This window comes from Magallana gigas, chromosome 3 (assembly GCF_963853765.1).
Source record: "Magallana gigas chromosome 3, xbMagGiga1.1, whole genome shotgun sequence".
NCBI lineage: Eukaryota > Metazoa > Mollusca > Bivalvia > Ostreida > Ostreidae > Magallana > Magallana gigas.
Window position 1 is genome coordinate 55,679,836 of NC_088855.1, and position 20,227 is coordinate 55,700,062.

The 20,227-nt window shown below is 34.5% G+C and overlaps 1 protein-coding gene and 1 long non-coding RNA gene across 2 annotated transcripts; one reads left to right on the plus strand and one right to left on the minus strand.

Annotated features, from left to right (window-relative positions):
* Positions 1-3,403: 3,403 nt before the first annotated feature.
* Positions 3,404-7,734, plus strand: LOC105331223 (uncharacterized). The gene is made up of 2 exons (XR_010712426.1): positions 3,404-4,744; positions 6,197-7,734. It is a non-coding gene; the product is annotated as an uncharacterized lncRNA (long non-coding RNA).
* Positions 7,735-14,179: 6,445 nt separating this feature from the next.
* On the minus strand, positions 14,180-19,638 carry LOC105331222 (tyramine receptor Ser-2). Its single transcript, XM_011433332.4, has 2 exons — positions 19,012-19,638; positions 14,180-15,051 (listed from the first exon to the last, which is right to left on the minus strand). Exons 1-2 carry the CDS (start codon positions 19,439-19,441, stop codon positions 14,327-14,329), a joined length of 1,155 nt encoding a protein of 384 aa, XP_011431634.3. The 5' UTR covers positions 19,442-19,638; the 3' UTR covers positions 14,180-14,326.
* Between the last annotated feature and the right edge of the window lie 589 nt (positions 19,639-20,227).

The following is a 20,227-nucleotide window of genomic DNA, read 5'->3' on the forward strand; positions in this document are numbered from 1 at the left end:
ATGACTCTTTGTTCAATCTTCAACTCCACGTAAAATGATGTCACTAGCACTCCAAGTACTGAAATAGCTAAAGATGACTTCGCCTGCTGGCAGCGTCTTTATCGCATAGCATAATCGGGTGACTTCTGTGTAATAAATCGAATATAAAATCTTCCCGTATGTAGTCATAATGATGAAGAGTCAGACATCGAGATGGTTTTATAACCTTATTTGATACTGTTTTCTTGTAGTACATTAGTACCTACCCCCATTAAGACGTCATAGTCCAAAAGCTAAAGGAGAGTTGATCACGTTTGTTATTAAGCTTGTTGATATCAGTTACAAAGACCAATATTAGATAGAAACTTGATAGTATTGTTTTATTTTCTTTGAGGAAAAGGTTCGGTTATATGTAGACGCTTCATCACATTTTAAGTATAATAAATTGGTGTAATATTTTCCTAGAACTCACACCGACAGCTTGTTTACATTGTTTCCTGGAAGTGTTCATTATCTTACAGCCCCACTCATAAACTCTCCTGTTTTAATTTCGCTCATACATACATGCAGTAAACAAACTTAATTTCATAAAAACGTCTATACTCATATATCCTCATAATGAACCTGCGTTACTGGCATTTCATATTAAAGAAATGTTGCAAAGTTCAGAAGTAATTAATTGGTGATATTGATATATACACCGTATATAAGCAATTTCTGAATGTTACGAAACAACAACGATCTTCCATAAACGACTCCCCATATACCAATATTAAGATAACTGGTTTATCTTGGTATTTTTACACTGTATAAATCAGAGCTCTGTTTAAAAATTTAGTACTATAATATATTCAAATTTTTCCTTTACTATATATGGCATAGTTTATGACATCATTTCAAACGATTAAGGTAGATCTGATGGTTAAATTTTGAGCGACCAACTCCTAAATGAATGCCTGCATCCCATTTAATTCTAACTTAATTTATTTTAACCACCTTTGCCTTTCTTAATATTTTTCTTAATGTTTTAATCAAAACATTAATATTCAAAAAATAATACGGTATGTTTGAAAAGGAAACATGTCATTAGTATAATGTATTTCAATTCCTTTACCGACAAACGCATTCATTTAACTCCATTCCCACAGCAAAACTTTATTTTTGGCTACACATTGGTTTTTAAAATTTTATCAAAACTAAGGATAAACAGAATATCGGCGTAGTTTTCTTATAAATAAACGATTTGTCATTTGCAGAGTTTAGATTTGTTCTTTAATTTTTTTTTTAAATAAACACTTATTCTCCACTTGTGGACATAGCAATTACCCTCTTACCTATACAATTTGTAACGTATCCGTGCTTTATAATTTCATTGCATGCTCTTGTAGCATTTGCCCAACATGACAGTTAAGGGTGTGCCATAAGTGTCAGAGGAGTTTTAAGTTTCATATTAAGGAGAAGGTAGCATCTAAAGAATTTTATGACTTAAAAAATAAGAAACAGTTGGAGGCATAGTGTGATTTTTAACCTCTAAACAACTCTTGTTATTCAATTTTATGGGGAAATCTTCTATCAAACATACAAACAAAATTATATCAGCCAAACACCTTAAAATGTAGATTCAGTTTATTTGTGTATAAAGTGAAGAAAAAGTATTTAACTTGGAATAAAAACCTCTAAAAGAGTTCGAAAAAACGTGTACATATATACCTATATATATATATATGTACTGGCTATGAACACAGTAGCAAGTTTATTGTCCCTCCGAGATAGCAAACATAAAATTTTGCAAAGAGCAGCCATGTAAAATATTAATCAAAGGAAGAAAATTAATTGAATGTTGTCCAAATTCACTTTAAATTACTGAAAATATACAGTTAGACAATTTGTGGTGACACCTAATACCGACGTTATAAAAAGCGATAATAAAACTACAAGAGGTGGTACTCAAATACGGTACATGTATGTTACCTAATATGTGCTGTTAATCATATCTCAAGTATTACATAATGGCAAATCAGTAAAATGAGAAACCGCGCGGCATTAATTCCGGGCATATGTTGCTGACATTTTACACCCACCCACACGATGAATCTACACTTGTTACGTAACCAAAAAGAATCCATTATATAAATAGAGCCTGTTTGGGAGGATAACAGTTGAAATTGACACCCCATGAACACCATTGTCAACCGACGCGAAGCGGAGGTTGACATTGGTTTTCGAGGGGTGCCAATTTCAACTGTTATCCTCCCAAACAGGCACTATTTATTTTATTTTACTGAATGTCTTAATATTAGAGAAAATTTCACTGCTTTTATAGAAGGGTTGTTTCGTTGTTCATCCAAATATGTTGTAAACCATTGTAAACAGACGCTATGCGGAGGTTTACAATGGTTTTCAAGGGGTGTCAAATTCAACTGTTACCCTCCCAAACAGGTACTATTTATTTTATTATACTTAATGTCTTAATTTTAAAGAAAATTTAATGCTTTTATATAGAAACGACGTGAATTCTACGGTGAACCGTACGCGCATAATTTAAGCGCATGTAACAATTTGTTTTATTATACTTTCATGTGCCAATTTCAACAATTATTTGTGGGTATTGTCCACTAATGCATTTTCCAAAGGCGGTTATGTTAATATTAAGGTCCATTGCTCCGGTCCTATTTTTCTTCAGTAGCGAGGGACCACTTGAATGAAAGCTCATTAAATTGTCTCTCCCCTGTTAACATTTTGTGGCGTGATGTTCGATTCGTTTTCCGGCAAAATACGTCTGTATTGATAAACTTAAAAAGTAAAAGATGAGAATATACCAGATTTAAAGAGGGTATACATCAAACAATTTCATTTCTTTCCTTGCAATGATAATTCATATTTGACACTTAATTGCTTTTTAAAGTTGCAAATCTTTTTTGACATGTGTAGAGCATTCTGATATGTACACTCTACAATAAAAGGAACTACTTTGTTTGAAGGCACTACCTGATTCGTATTGAATGAAAAGGAAATAAGTCATTCATTCTTTATTTTCTTTAACTTTTGCAGCTTACCAGAGTACACTAATTACAACTAATGAACATATATCAGTTAAGATAGTTTTAGCTCACCCGAACTAAAAGCTCCGGCGACTGTTTTCTAATTCTCCTAGAGATGATTTGGCCATCATCAACCAAACTCTCCATATTAATATGTAGCGCATCTTTTGGTAAAAAATTTAAAACGAATCAGACCCATTTCAAAACAATATGAATGGAAAAAGATGAAAATAGCGGTGAATTTAAAATAGCATGTGCTCAAGTACCAGTTATCCAGTAATATCAGTCTTTTTACATAGACATCCTTGTGTATGATTTTAGACATGATATTAGGCTCAAGTTTGATCAAAAAATTATTCCCGGGGGGGGGGGGGGGGGTGAAAAGGCCCAAATCTGGATTAAAGCTCACAAGAAAAAAAACATCATATAAAAACCCATTTAATCCTTTATTCAGATCTCAAGTTCTAGAGACCCTTACGACAGCAGGCTAATATAAAGTAGGTTAAAGTTTGTGTTTATCATGACCAGAGAAGGGTTTAGAGGTTTAGCCAACAAGCTTCTATAGGTTGGTCGTAGACGCGAGGTAGTATTTTTAATGTTCAAGTTTAACCTTGTGGTGACCTTCTGGGTCATAGTAAGGCGATAGTTAGAGGGATGATACAAGTTTTCACAGAATTCTCTAAACAAATTGTTTTGGAAAAATATTTGGATACTGATGATAGTCGGTAAATGACGTTTTAACGTGGACTTCTATGATCATAAATCGGCCACTAATACGGTTAACATTTCTACCGTTCTGTTAATTACTGTTAAGGTGAAATTAATATTGAAACATGCTTACAAAAAGACGTTCCAGTTTATTCATACTATAAAGCCTATAGATCCTACATATACTTTTGTATGAGGGTTATACTTGAATGAGGGTTTATCAGTGTCAGGTCAACAGTATTGAAGTATTCTTGGTCAAACTTATTCCTTTTCATGGCCTGCAGGAAGAGGCCACTATTTAAAATAGCTTCTCAGTCCGTTTAGCAAAGGATTAGCAAGGGACCGTGGACCGTCAATGTCGAGTTTCCCAAGGAGCTACAGTTTCTGCAGCTAGCAAAGGATACATAACTAGAATATGAGCGATAATTCAATTTTTCAGTCCAAGATTTGTCTCGCTTTTCCTCGCAACAACATTTTTCTGTGACATCAAATTATCAACTTCTATGTATAATTAATTGTACATGCCGTGACATTAGATAATAAACTTCTATATAATTGATAGTACACGCTACAGTCTGTCAGTTATTTTGGACATGAATCTCAGCTGCTGACAGCATTTTTATTTTTCAGTTCATTCTGATTGGTTAGTTTTTTAACTTGCGATTTCCTGTACAGTTCAATACAATATTTTATATTTCAAGTTTGTTATCTCTGCCTAAAGATACTAGTAGGTTAATGCCGCAATGCAGGGCTAATTATTTTAAATGCGTTGCAAGTTTTATCTCCGTGTCAATGCATGTCTATGCAGGTTCCAATAATATACATGTACCTCATTCGCGTGTCTGTTAGATAAAACTTGTCTGTAATCGGGTAGTATACGATAAATACAAGTCGTGGCTACAACGTACGAGTAGATAAGTCATCTGGTGTACTGATGTGTTATAACATTGTACCTTCACTGAACGGCTACAATACGCCATGTTTCCCATCTTTTGAAGCTTGTCCCACTTTATAAGGTAAGATCCACAGAGAATGAATACTTAAGTCACTATATCACATTGTCAGGTATGGAAATCTAGACGTAACGAGTGCGTATTGTCTGGCCACCATCATCTGCATGTTTATTGGTAAAAAGAACGAGTTGCTGAGGACCCTCAACGCCTTTTGCTAACTTATCCTATACTCTGTCCTGAGTTTTTGCTTCCACTACTTTTCGCTTGATATTTCGATACTCATTAATACTTTTGTGTTCAAACTACGTTTATTCACTAATTAAATATGAAAATTTTCCAGATTATATGTTAATTTTGAAACGCCCCTATATCGCTTCAGGTTTTAATACAGAACCCAAAATAGAAAAACTACCGGGATTTTGCATTGCATTAGCCACGAAATATCCCGGATGATAACGTTGAAAAATTGTTCGAGGTGTTACGAGTGTGTTCCGAATGGTGAAAAGATTAAACATTTCCCATTTTAAATCTTCCTAAGAAATTTGGCTTCGTTCCTGTGAACTGTTGTGAGTAATAAATGAAACGTGTCAATGAAAATACCTTGAATATTTTCCCTTTTATCAATTTCAATTGTATTTCTTTCACAGATATGTTTATTTTAATTAAAATCATCAAAAGACAAAGAAGGCAATAACTTGGGACATACTTTAATTAAATGTAAATGGGTTTAATCCCCATGCAATGAAATCTTTGGATAGATAAATAAAATATGAGCTGCATATAGGTTTTCTTATTTTTGTAAAAACCAAGCCCCTTGGTACACTTGGACCCGCTGAACTCAGGTCAGAAGTAAATCCAATCAATTTACTGAGTATATATAATACAAATTTATGCATAGATTATTCAAAATGACTATTGAATTACATGGTAATTATCGAATAATTACCATGTAATATTCTATCGCAAGAATATTGAGATTTCACTATGAATCCTATGAATCGATTACACAAACAAACAACATTGTCATGAATATACAATTCCGTAAAGAGAAGTAATTTATAGTACGTAGGGGACAGTCAATGTAGTAAGTTATTTGGGGGAATACTTGACATTCAAATTTCCCTGTCTCATTTGTAGGATATATTCACTATTTATCTAATATCATCTTACTGAATCACCATTTCCTCTTATTTTTATTTGCAATGAAATCGGTCGCTTAAAATATTGCGTGGAAAATTTTATAGACCCCGTGAAATTATACACAAGGGACTACAGATGAAAACTCAGATAACAATGACGAATTATAGTAATCATTCCAGACTGGCTGTTAGTTTTCGACGGTGAACAGATACAAGAACTTGACAAATTATCTAATTTAATGTCATTCAGAGTAACACCAAATGCTTGTGATTATGCTTACTTTTATCCATTGTTCAACAAATATAGACACAGGTATAATGAATCAGTCTTATTCGTTCATTCTCTATATACATGAATCATTTTCTTTCTCATCAGATGTCCACAAAATGCGCATTCCACACCAAAGAAGATCTTGTTTGGTTTTGCCATCCGTGTGAAAAATTAATCTGTGAAAAATGTAGAAAGGAGCATTCGGATCATTTCGTAGAGGAGACAGATTCTCTACTCAAGGGATTGTCATCCAGACTACCGTCTATCATAGAGCAAGGAGTCGCAATGATTCAAGACTTTCGGCGTCGACTGGAGCTGATTGACACACAGACAGACACAGTAGAACAGGAATTATCAAAGGTCAAAGGGCAACTAGAATCACGATACAGCATCATCCAGGCCAAGCTTAAAGCTCATCATGAAATTCTTTGCCGGGATTTGGACGAGTTTATCGAGAAAGCTAAAGACAGAGGACACCGCGAGAAAAAAATCATATTGGATAAAATCAATATTTTAGAAAATATTCGTGACCAACGTTCAAGCGAAGAAACTAACGATGTACTGAAAGCTGTGCAAACTGAAAACGCATGTAAAAGATTAGCTGAAGATGTTAAGGGTTACGCTAAACCTGCTAACGAACCTCCATTTAAGGTTCCGGAAGTCAAATTTAACGTCACAGAGGACGAAATCGAAAAGGATGTCAATGCACTTTATGGGAGTTTAGTTTGGATTCCGGGCTCAACCAAAACAAAGAAGCTTCCAACTTATCAAAGAAGAAACCCTCCAGTACCAACGTTAAAGTCGTTACAAGACCTGCATTTCCTGCCATTCCTGTGCGAAAAGGTCAAAAGGTTTCTGGAATAATCCAAACAAGTTCGAATGACGTCATCGTAGGATATTCAACTGCTAAGGTTATTCATTACTACGACAGAAATGGCAAAAAGCAAAAGACAAAAGAGTTGCCATTTTATATCCAAAACATGACATCGACAAGTTCGGGGTTAATCCTTGCCTCTGAAAATAAGGGGTCTCGAATCCTGAAAATTGACGGAGACCGCACTGAGGTCTTTTTCGATGCGTCGCCTTATACAACGCATGGTATATTGTGTTCAAACCAAGATGGCACCGTGTCTGTCTGCTGTCAATCAGACAAAGAAGGACGTGTTTATCTCATAACAAGTGAAGGAAAATTGAAAACTATAATAGCCCAGTCATACGAAGGTCAGACGTTGTTTCTAAAACCCCACAGGATAGCCGAAAATCCTGGCAGTAGAGCTCTTTTCGTAACTGATCCAGGCTTGAAAACTTTAACTGCCATCGACAAACATCACAACTGTTTATTTAAATACCATGGCGGACCCGAGAGCAGTAATTTCATACCTATCGACGTTGCGTTTTGTCATTTCAATAACACCATACTTGTTTCCAACTGGAAAGGCAACAGTGTTCATCACGTTGGCGAAAACGGTCACTTCCGGTCACTGGTCGTCTGCCAGAAAGACAACATCCTGTACCCAACCGTCATGCTGGTGGACTGCTTGAAACAACTTTGGGTTTCCCATAAGGAAAAAATAACGGTTTTAAAATGCAGTTTCAAATAATTGATGTATTGAAATTTTAATAAACATATAGTAATAATATAACATGCATCATTATTTTTGGGTTATATTTGCCACACACCAAAACCAATGCTACCATAACGGCCAGAAATAGAAAAGGGTTTGTTGGGTAGGTTTATATGAACTGTGTGCTGTTGCTAAGACGTTTGAGTAAGTACTTTATTAACCAGGCGTTATTTAGAATAATGAATCTTGTTCTTACGCTTTTGAGAACTAGGGAGCTTGATATAATAAAAAAAATTTAAACCAATAATCACGATCCGTTGATGACATCTACACCGCTATGCATTGCCGTATGGAACCCATAGAGTTTTAAGCCAATATTTTATTTCACCAATAACGGTCGCAAAATTTTATTTCATCTTAGAAAAACCATTTATTTTGTTCACTCATTTAAATTTACATACACGCCTTAATTTTATGCTTCAATAGAGAGTATAATTAAAGCTGTACTTTTAATTAGTGTTTTTATTTTGGAATAAACATCCAAAAGTATTATATACATATTTGAACAATTAAAATTATTTTTTGTGATCAGCAAAAGCTCTTTGATTTCTCTCTGCTTCTGTGATAACAGATTGGTTTCATGAAGTTAATGACTGATCACGATATGGTCGGATTTGTTTTACGATCAGAAGGCAAGAATTAACAGCGGTGTATAATGCATTTTTTTTTTATCGCCAAACTAATTAGTAGCCTTGTATAAATGATGTGATAAACTCTACTAATTGTTCAGTTCGGTAGAGTAACAACATGTATAAACGGCGTTGATTTGGGGAAGTTTTAAGAGTTTTTCGTGTTCAAAGAACTGAATAAATTACAATATTGATATGATAATGTGTATCTTGCTTTTTGAGGAAAATTCAAACAGTGACACGACTGATGGATATACTTGTTGAAGATCGATTATAGTTCATCCTTGATTATCCTTGGGCGAGAAATAGCAAAACTGAAAATTAACCTCATTAAATATTAACACAATGTCACAATAAGTTTTTGGGGGAGATTAATTACTTCCTTGCCACAGAGATTCAAAGAATGGAAAACTGGCAGAAAAATACCACCCATAAAAAACATTGTCACGTGCGGCGGCGCTAACGAGTTCTTCTCGATATATGGGTATCCCTGAGCTAGATATTGGATACGATGCCGTGTGGTTACATCGCTTTTTGCAATGTTTAGGGTACACGGGCCGCAAAACAAAGACAAAATCAAAACAATTGCACCTTTGGTGTTTCAAAGTTTGGGACACTTCAAACGTGTTGGCCATGAGGCAAGAGGTCGTTACAAAGAGCAGGGGCGGCTCTGTTTATTGCTAGAATTATAATGATTCTTTGAAAGTAGTGCCACTTACATGTACTTGTTAACAGATATATAACAATCACTGGGATTATTATTTGGTTTTGCCTAGGCTTTCATTGGTTCTTTAATATTTTAATAAAGCACATCAAGATGCAAAATTACCCCGTGGATCTACATCTGGTCGGGGGAGTGGTTGTTTAGAAGCCCTTTCGACTGGTTACAGTCCAATAGGGAATACAACCTGAAGGACCACATGTTTTCTATATACTTGTATCTTATACAAAAGGCCCACTTCTTTATTATAGTCTGTCCCAAGTTATTGCTTCCATCAATTTTTGATGATTTAAAAAAAAAAAAAATACACATACCTGTGAAAATGATACAATTGAAATCGATGAAAGGGAATATATCCAAGCTATCTTCATTGAACAATTATCCCTTTTCACTCATAAAATTTCACATGAACGAAAACAATTTCCTTACGGAGGTTTGTAATTGGAAATGTTTACATCTTTTCTCCATTCGGAATACACTCGGAATACATCGCGCAATTTTTTAACATTATCATCCAGGCTTATTAATGGCTGATGCAATTCAAAATCTCCGTAGACTTTCAATTTTTGGATGTGCATTGAAACCTGAAGCGGTAGAGGGGGCGTTTCAAAACAAGTAATCTTGACATTTTTCATATAAGAGAATGAACGTAGTTTGAGCACAAAGGTATTTACTATTATTGAAATATCAAGCAAAAAGTGGTGGAAGCAAAAACTCGGGGCAGAGTATAGGTGAAACAACCCATATAAAATACAAACAAGCAGTTCTACAGTTTCAGCAGATGTTCCATTACTAATATATGTGACATGTACAAAACAATACTTTACTATGGTAATGTGTCATTTAAAAAATGCGCTAGACGTTTGGTTCTGTTTCCAAAGTAATGGGTCTTGAAAATTAATTTATTGTCTCGACACTCTTTTTACAAGCCTTGAAGTCATGATGTAAGAGCTGTGTTGTATGTTTTGTATACTCTAGTCTGAAGCGCTGACCTGCTGATGTTTGCTAATTAATCGCTTGTACTCGGTGAAGAGTTTTAACTGGTATTATAAGACTTCGTGTCAATTTCACGCTTCATTTCATAACGTTAACAGAAGAGCTTTCATGTTGATACAATACACAACACGTCGGACGAAGCCGAAACAGTGACCCATTAATGTTAGGATGTAGAGAGTCATTGATCGGGCTTCAATATCAAACATAAGAAAAATGCTGAGTAATTATTGTATTATGTCAAGCTGGATATTAAATTTATTATATGGAGTTTTATTTTTGAGATGAAATTGAAATATTTTCGTTTATAAATTTCATAGGTTGTTCAATTGAATTTGAGAATTATGTTTAAACAAGGATCCCCCACTCTCCAACCTCTCCCCCAAATATAAGACACAACACAGCGAGGATAGAGTGGGGTTGTTTCTCTTCACACCGATCCCCAGTGTACTCCCACTTATCCAAAGTGTACTCCCACTGATCCCCAGTGTACTCCCACTTATCCAAAGTGTACTCCCACTGATCCCCAGTCTACTCCCAATGATCCCCAATGTACTCCCACTGATCTCCAGTCTACTCCCACTGATCCCCAGTGTACTCCCACTGATCTCCAGCCTACTCCCACTGATCCCCAGTGTAACCAAATGATCCCCAGGGTACTCCCAGTGATCCCCAGTCTACTCCCACTGATCCCCAGTGTAATCCCATTGATCCCCAGTCTACTCCCACTGATCCCCATTGTAATCCCATTGATCCCAGTCTACCCCCACTGATCCCCAGTGTAATCCCATTGACCCCCAGTCTACTCCCACTGATCCCCAGGGTACTCCCAGTGATCCCCAGTCTACTCCCACTGATCCCTAGTGTAATCCCATTGATCCCCAGTCTACTCCCACTGATCCCCAGGGTGCTCCCAGTGATCCCCAGTCTACTCCCACTGATCCCCAGGGTACTCCCACTGACCCCCCTCTAAGTCCATTTATACTCCTATAATATCGTCTTTTTTAACTACAACGATACCATAACGAATCTTTACTATTTAAAAGAAGATGGGTAAATTAGGCGTGTAAAATGCCCATATGAGGAATGATTAGATACTTCAAAATTAAAATATCATTACATCTGATATTTTTTTTAAATAATTATAAACAGTGTATATTTGACGTAACATCGGTTTGTAAATATTTTAGATACTTGTAATAGGTTGATTTAAACTGGCGTATGCGTGTTAAAACCTCCAAACAGTGTCGTTTTTTATAACTTCAATGCCTTTTTCTGAAAGAGTGGGTCTGAGCTCCATATTTTTGTCAAAGTTTAAATGCGATTTAATGGAATTCAACCCGATTTTAATCAACAAAAATGTGGAGAGAAGACCCACTATACTTTAAAAATGTCATTTTGTAGCCCAATAATTGAGCGTTTTAGAAAAATAAAACAAGTCCATAAATTCATGGCAAACGTCTCATATAGCATTTAAACAACGCACATCGTTGTGAATGAAATGGCTCAGTGGTTAGAGCATCAGACATAAGGTGATTTTATAGAGCTTGGCTTTTTAGGTTGTTGTCTCGATACCACCAAAACGTAAGGAATTATTAATTTTTTCTTATCGTTTTTTGAAATATTTCAAACCGAATATAGTTAGAAATAACCCTTTTGTAAACTTTGTATTATAACATATCAAATATATTTAATTGAAAAAATGTTAAATTGTATTTTACGACTAATCTTATTCCCCCATCGTCTTAAAAAAACCAAATGATATTTCTACGAATCCCAATAATTTTACAATGTACACAATAGTATACCCTAATAAACTTAATCTGAAATATCCCTGATGAATACTTTGATATTCCAAATAAACCTAAACAGTATTTCAATGTTTCCACACTATACAAGACTATTAAAAGGAAACGTTTTTGAACTGTTTTGTAGCTTGGGGTATAACCTTCTGTGTGATCAGCTCATTACACTGCTATGGGTTCTAGTTTTTGTCCCCAAAGTATTTGTTTAAAATGACTCGTACCAAAGATGCAATGCCATAGATACCCAATGAACGCCAATGAATCCCTTTATAAATTTAATACCTGTATGGACTTGGGTTTTTTTTTAATTCACACAAGGATGCCTAAAAAGTGTAATGAAGAACTGGGCTGAATAAAATATCCTTAAAAGCCATCAAAATTCGTTAAAAGTTCTGAAAACCATATCTGTTAGCTGACAGAAAACGGTTAACCTAATAGCAAGAGTAAGTAGAATTTCCTTAAATTCCTAAGATTCTAATAAAATACACTAGTGTTCTTAAATTGCATTAAGGAGGCTGGCTGGTCAGCGAGCTGCCCATCAGACCTGCCTTCAATTTTCAGACATAATTTGTTTAGCTATAAACTATTATTTAGTAAAGAAAAAATCATTTGTTTTTAGCTTCTAAATTAGAGTAGTTTCTTTTATCTTAATACAGTCCTTTTCTTTTTAAGAAGATCATTATAGTCTGTATGGCCACGACCAATACGGCCCTTTTAAGGTATTATTGGAGCATCATTTGATTTCATTTGGTATCATTAGGATGCAATGGGTTAAAACCAACATCGCATTTTTTTTGGATCAGTTTTCTTCACTTTTCATGTGGTCAAGGAGATGCAAATAAAAAGTATATGTATTGTAGTGATTCAATACTCGGCAGGAGTTTCTATCCCATCACATACTAGCTTAGTTAGTTAAAAAAAAATGACGTAAACAATTGTATCGAGAACTGTTCATTCATAATACTATTTTCTTTCCTTCGCTCAAATTTTGTCTCATTTGGCTCATCTTTTTCTATTCATTTAACATCCGCAAAACCAAAAAAAAAAAATGCTGAAGGGACAGTAACAAAAACCCAGCTCAGTTCTGAATCTAATATCAAGATACCATTGTAAACTAGCAGAAAAGATAATTAATATTCATTTGTTTGGTATTATTTCTGTTTGTTTTTTGTTACATTCCCTCTGTAATCTATTGATTACGACTGGGTTCCATCAGTTCCCGTCTACCGGCCCAGCTTCATGCATTATCCTGTTCATGGGCAGTGTGGACAGTGCGAGTAAATGAATTTCATACACAGTTATGACAAAGAATGAAACCAGCAATTTTAACTGAAAGCAAATGAAGATCGTCATTTAAGGACACATTCCGGAAAAATGTAAGAATACATAATCAATGCACGGTATTTCGCTTCCTAGCCAGTTTTGAAAAATTAACTAGTTTTCAATAATAATAAAATTTAATGATTCAATTATGAAGCAAACATTCTTCCTGTAAATGATTTGTGCCTTTATCAAATTACACACAGCTTAACTGTAGACGTAGAAAAAAAACTTGCATTTCTCTAAATTTGCTCTTTAATGTTCTAACATTAGTTGACATGCAGTTGTTTGTAGTCATTAAATCTTTCTTCTTTTTTTTTAAATGAGTTTCCAGCCGATAAAGAAAGATAGTTGTCTAACGTGTTAAGTTGCTTCGCAAGTGAAGGTTTGCTTCGATCCCGTCTGTGTACAGTACCAAACATCAAGTGGACAGAGATGAAACAGGAATATGCACATTTCTGTTTATAACATCTTCTTCTATAATATTGTAGCAAATTAAATGGTGTATAAATATAACCGTTCACTAGTCATTTTTTTTATATGCTTATCAATAGAATAAAATCACAATGTTTGTTCAATACCAAAGAGTATTTGAATTATAATACGCTGATTGCTTAACATTGACTGTATGTATAGAGTATTCTAGTTCAATATTTTCTTATCATTAAAGTTTTAAAAAATGGACTTTAAGATTCCAAAATGTAAAGAAAATAGAACTTCTTACATTTTCATATTTGATAACATTTAAAACAGTAATACATGTATTACAAAAAGAATTTAACTATTTGAGATCGTGCTGATAGTGCCGATACCTAGTAATCTGCACTGTTGACAATACAATATAATGGCAGATTAATATTTGGAACGTCTATTGACAGGTACACTTAGATTATATACAGTCTATTTTTTACATGTCGCTCTGATATAGTGCAAATGATGAAAAATTGTAGAAAGGTAGTTTAATTTGAAAGATTTGATGTTATTTTGACTGTTAATCCTATTTTAGAGCAATGAACAAAGTACCAAACATAATCGATAGATAAAAACGAATCATTTCTTATTAATCACAATTGACCAGAACAAGAAATTTGAGTGCATATTTAATACTGGGTGGTAGCGCTAGCCTCCATCTCTGTAAGGAATCACGATTTGCGACAACAGCAGAACAGGCGCCTAAAGCCGTCTCCAAATTTCTTGTTCAGGACCCCGTACAGGATTGGGTTAACGGCGCTGTTGGAGTAGCCCAACATGATGGTCGCCATGTGGAAGGCAGTGTGTACTTTGTCTTTGGCGAAAATCTCCAGCAACATGCTGAAACAATACGGCAGCCATGATATCACAAATATCACTACCACTATAGCAAGGATCATCGCTAACCGAATTTCCTCTGATCTAGATTTACCAGATCTGGACTTTTTTCTTATTGTGGTTAAGGTGGTGTTTTTTCTTTTCAGTTGTTTGCCATCTTCTTGCATGTTGTTGTTTGATTGAAATGTTACACGGCCACTTTCGACAGGATAAGTGGAGGACCTGTCGTTTATGATAACTGTGACATCATGTGGTTTTGACACGTCATCTTTGATCACAGTACTTGAATTCGGTTCAGGGTCTTCCACTTTAGTTGAATTGGCGCTATTTGCTACTGCTGTAACCCGGCGTTTGCTGTCTCTCACTGTTTTAAATATAAATATGTTGCAGACCGTCATGACGCCAAACGGAATTCCAAAACACACAGAGATCATAAAGAAAGCGTAAGATGGCGCTTTTGTCCAGTCACAGAAACAAAACATTTGTTTCTGGATGAAAGTGTACTCCGCCCACCCCAGTAATGGCGGACTTGATAAAAGCAAGGACACAAACACACATACTGGAAAAAACAAAACAGTCACTGTATGTAAAATCTATATTTTACACGGTATGAAGAAAGAATAGTATCTATACACAAGCCTTTGTTGTTGAAAAGAATAAATAATACATTATCTTCAAATAGTACATTTTGTATAATGGAAAACAATTATAATCAGTATAGCAAGAAAATAACTTGCGCGCAGGATAACAGCGCAAATGAAGTCTCTCTTTGAGAAACTTTATAATAAGGTTTAATTGATTGTTGATATTCATGCTTAGACATTAATTTGTAACGGTTTATGCAACAGCTCATTTTTTTTTATTAAATTATCTTTCAACAAATCAACCTTTATTAAAATAAGTGAACATCCCTTGAGCCTACTAGTTTTGACATGTATTCGAGAGCTTTCGAAAATTCTTAAGACATTGTTTAACGAGGCCGAGTACATTTCGAGTGCGCATGACTTTGCGCATTTTTTTATTTTCATGCAACTGTAAGCAAAGCCATAACTTTCTTTTCAATTGTTATTATACAAAATTACATTATATGTAACGTTTAATAGTTGAAAATTGTGATTTAATGAACTTAATAGGGAGAAAAAGCCAAAATGGCGTTTACATGTCATCGTTTCCCGGTGTTTTAAACTACGCGTAAAAAAAGAAAAACGTATGATTAGTTCATTTATTCGAGGTGCCGATGAATTTTAAAAGACAGAGCATTTAGAGAAACATATTAAGCATGCTAAAAGTGTTATTTCGTTAAAAATTATTTTTTAAAAACCAATATTTATTTCACAATATGGCAATTTTTTGAAGAGAAAAAAATCAACTTTGATATTATCCCTGGACCAATCTACGAGGTAAACATTTTTTTTTTCAAATTTCACTATTTGATGACTTTTTACAATTACAGTTTTCATATATTCGAAAGAAAAAGAAATCTCTAGGGCAGAAATACAAAAATATGGAGAAAGCGCTTTATTCAACAATTAGAAAGTGTTAACTTTCGAAACCACCACTTAGGAAACCGGGATGGTAAAAAAATATTTTTGATCTAAAAATAACTGATATAGAAGTAAAACTATATGCAAGAAATTTCATCAAAATGTCTAAGGTAGAGATAATTAGACTCTGTCTCGATAAGGAAGACAGAGGACAGTTCCTAATGTGCGTACTTTCTTTCGAATTAAACAAAATAAAAAAAAATTATTAAAAATGATAAAATTAATGTCTAGCAGCGAAGCATAATAGTCTAGAGTGTCAGATATCGTTGCGTTAGGTCGAAATCCACTCGAGCTTATATATTTAACATCTTATTGAAAATATGACACGGTCAAAGTTTATTTCAAGTCGATGATATTTTTATATATTATAATCTCTGGTGTCTTAAGGGGAGCTATACTATCCTTTATAATGAAGCTACATGTATTAATTTATCAGACAATGTTCACATAGGTTTGTTAAATCTAATCTTAATAACATTCTAAAATGTTTGCTCTTTTCTTAGATACATGTATGCACTGTCCTTGAACGTACAGGAATATTATAAAGTTTTCCTTTTTGTACCGGTGTGTTTATGATATAGTTATCCTTTTTTAACTATAGTTTGTATATGCATGTTAACGATAAAGTTTTCCAGTTTGCACATGTAAGTATACATGTATGAATTGTTATTTAAGGATAAACGACAGTTACCTAGGTTGGTAAAAAACTTATCTCTTTTCTGTACATACATGTATTATAACTATATGATATGTGATAGGATCTAGTTTGAAAAAGGTAGTCGTTTTTGTGTATATTAACAATGATAAAGGACTAGCAATCAATTAAAAAAAATATTACCCTCTACATGAAGTCAAAGAAGGTAAAAGCTTATGATAACCCTTTTGGTACATATAAAACGCCTTAGATAAGAGTTTGAGTAATTGATTATGGGTTTTTTTTTAATTTTTTGCACTCCACCAAAACCACTTATAACAGAGAAAATTTTTATTAAAAATAAGAACGTGTTAAAAAAATGAAAGGAAAATTGAGAAAAGAAACCTTAGCAAAATACACATTTTAAAAAACATATACAATATCCGTACCAGTTGTTTCCCTTGACTAAGGAAACCTTCCTACTGACCAAAATGTTGAGTGATTGTCAACATTAGATGGATATCAGGACGTTAACGTGCAGTGGTTGACAGGGGAAATCAACACTTGATGTGTTACCGTGCAGTGGTTGACAGGGGAAATCAAAACTTGATGTGTTGTTATTGTTGTTGTTGTTGTTGTTGTAGGCTTTTTGTTGTTGTCGATGTTAATCTTAACAGGTTAACGTACTATTTAGCCTCCAAGGAAACAATTAAACTTTGAGAACAGATCGTCGAAGGATGATGTACTTATACCATTTGTTGGGAAATTATGAATAGTTTACTTGGGCACGGAATGACTGAAATTGGACAGTTCAACAGATTCCCCGTGTTTATGACACGGTATGGTTAATTTGGCTCAAATATGCGCACTCTTAATTGCACTTATAGATATTGTGTTCTGTCAGCGGTTATGAATGAAATATATTAATGAACTGACGGTGAGTGACATTGGTAGGTAATTGGAAATATTGGGCTTATGTGATTTTGATCATCTATAATCAGTAATATCACCTATTGTGCTAGTTGAACGCTGTCAGTCAGTATCTCTTATTATTATCGAATTCACAGGGGTAGAACAAGTTCCAATAATGACTCAAAGGAAAATTCGCAAACATCAACAAATCTAGACTTAGTCTATTGTAACCCTGCCATTCAGTCATCGGTTGTTTCTGTAAGGTACACTTCACTATATCCATTACTGTAATATAATATTCCATGGAAAAGACCAGTTTTTGAATTGTTACATAAAGTTTTGTTTTATAATTTTCTTTTCTTTTTGTTTTTTTTTTTTTGGGGGGGGGGGGTGCTTCTTTTCTGTTTTGTGGGGGGGGGGGGTCATTTATTTGGTGGGGACGGAGGGGTATTTGGTCAACAATTATCCATCTGATCTTCCTTAAAGATTAGATGTTATACGTTTAGACATAAACTATAGTTATGAAAAAATCAAAATATAGTTTAGCTTTAAGTTTTGAATTGTTTTCTACATATCCAAAAAAGCTCTTTTTCTCAAGGCTGTTCATATAGTCCAAAATAGTCACGGCAAGTCATTCCCTAAAACGGCAAACATATAGTAAAAACCATTTCTTTGATGTTGTTGGACAATCAAGCTATCAACTAAAACATTGGCTACCAGTCCAGGTCCAACATTCACGACAAATACTAGTATCAGAATTATTGTCTTGGAATTGCTTTTGAGGTCGAATAATATGTTGTTTGACCAAGATTGATTAAAGATAGGGTATTGGACCAAAGAAAAGCGATGCTCACAACAAAAGTCTTTAGAACTAAATGATGAATTAATTTGAGTAACAAATAACGTACATCACAGAGGACGTTCTTGGTTTTATACATAAATTTTCTTCTGCTATCAAAAGGACTCAAACAAGGGTATCAGTTACAATACAATAATTTAACCAAAACAAAATACGGCTTATTATTTCAAAGACTGTATTTTCATTGATTGAGGGCTTTTTCTGTAATTAGTTGTATTTTGACGCTTAGACGGTACTGAGTAGCAGGTGTCCGTTTTCTTTTACAATCATCACCAATAACAGAAAAATTAAATAATAACTCGTGCTGAAATATCGAATATTGCTCGATTTCAGGGGATAACATTCGTGATTTATTGTATTTTTTCACATTTTGTGACGTCAAATAAATTATTCTTGTAAAGATTATGGTAGAACAGTGCTCATTAGCACTTTACAGTAAAACTAAATGTATTTTTTTTTCAAATTGTAGCTATATGTAATGCCAAACCAATAAATCAACGTACTTTTTTTATTAACATTTTCGCAAATGTTTCATATGCTATTAGAATAGGATTTCATCAAAATACTTACGTAGAATCATCAGCACGGAGTTGCGTTTGGTGTAAATCCTTTTGAAGTAGATCGGTTTACAGACCATCACGTACCTGTTGATGCTAATGTTACACAATGACATAACACTTGTGACCAGGGTTAGCATGTTTGTAAACCCAAAGAACCTACAGACAGCCTCACCCCACGGCCAGCCGCCCATAAACAGGCTAATCACGGTCACAGGGACGTTTATAACGGCCACAAACAGGTCCGCCGTGGTCAGGCCCAGAATAAACATGTTGGTGATGGTCCGGAGTTCCCTATTCCTACTGATGATGATCCACAAGGTGGTGTTTCCGAGAATGGCGCCCAAAGAGACGACAGTCAACAGACACCCCTCCACAATGTGCTCAGCATTTGGCTCTAGTTCATCGTCCTTCATCGTTAGCGCACTCATCGAAGCATTCATATTGAGAAAAGTGGTCAGCGAACCCTAGAAAAAAATCATGGTTCCAAATCTTTGAGGACTTTGTGGGACAAACAGAGAGGTGTTGCTGCCTGTCTGTTTGACTTCCCTGTACAGGTCCTGTCGCGTGGTGAAATTTATGCGATAAAGTTGTTACAAGTGAAAGAGCTTCTACAAAGATGAACCTCTGTCACGAATCTGAAGAGAAAGGAAAGCAATCGATAACCGAAGATCTAACAACACACGGCGCGCAGGACCCACGAGGACAGACTGAAAAGCCCTGTCACAAAGGACCTCGGTGTTAAAACTGAATAAATTTAAACTACTGACAAACAAATATACAGTTAGAACAACAAAGAAGTAGTTCACCTCAACGAATAGATATATTTTAGTAGACATAGTTTAATAAGATTGTAACTTAACATTCATTAGAACTGCTTAAAATCTACATAATTTACTAATTCGTATCCATTATGAAATTTCATCACCGGGTATATACATAATCCGACGTATTTTATATTGCATTAGGAGGAGTGGGTATTTTTTACAAACTCCCAAACTTAATGATGTCATCGGTTCCTGGATATTACATAACATTTCTTTAAATAATTGAAAACATATTCTTTCATTTCATTTGCATTAATCTATAACTCTTACAGTAAATATCCTCAATTCGAATGAAAATGAATAGTTTTTTCATTAATCATTAAAATAAGGGAAAAGATAGATTGAAGGGACAAACATGGTGATATGATATACAATGTACCTGTGATGTCGTAATATTGATTA

What these genes read in the sequence shown, in the direction of transcription:
- LOC105331222 (XM_011433332.4), bottom strand. Translation starts at nt 19,441, where the DNA reads ATGAATGCTTCGATGAGTGCGCTAACGATGAAGGACGATGAACTAGAG. An exon ending in CTCCGTGCTGATGATTCTAC is followed by an intron (nt 15,052 to 19,011) that starts GTAAGTATTTTG and finishes TGTTTTTTCCAG; the next exon opens with TATGTGTGTTTGTGTCCTTG.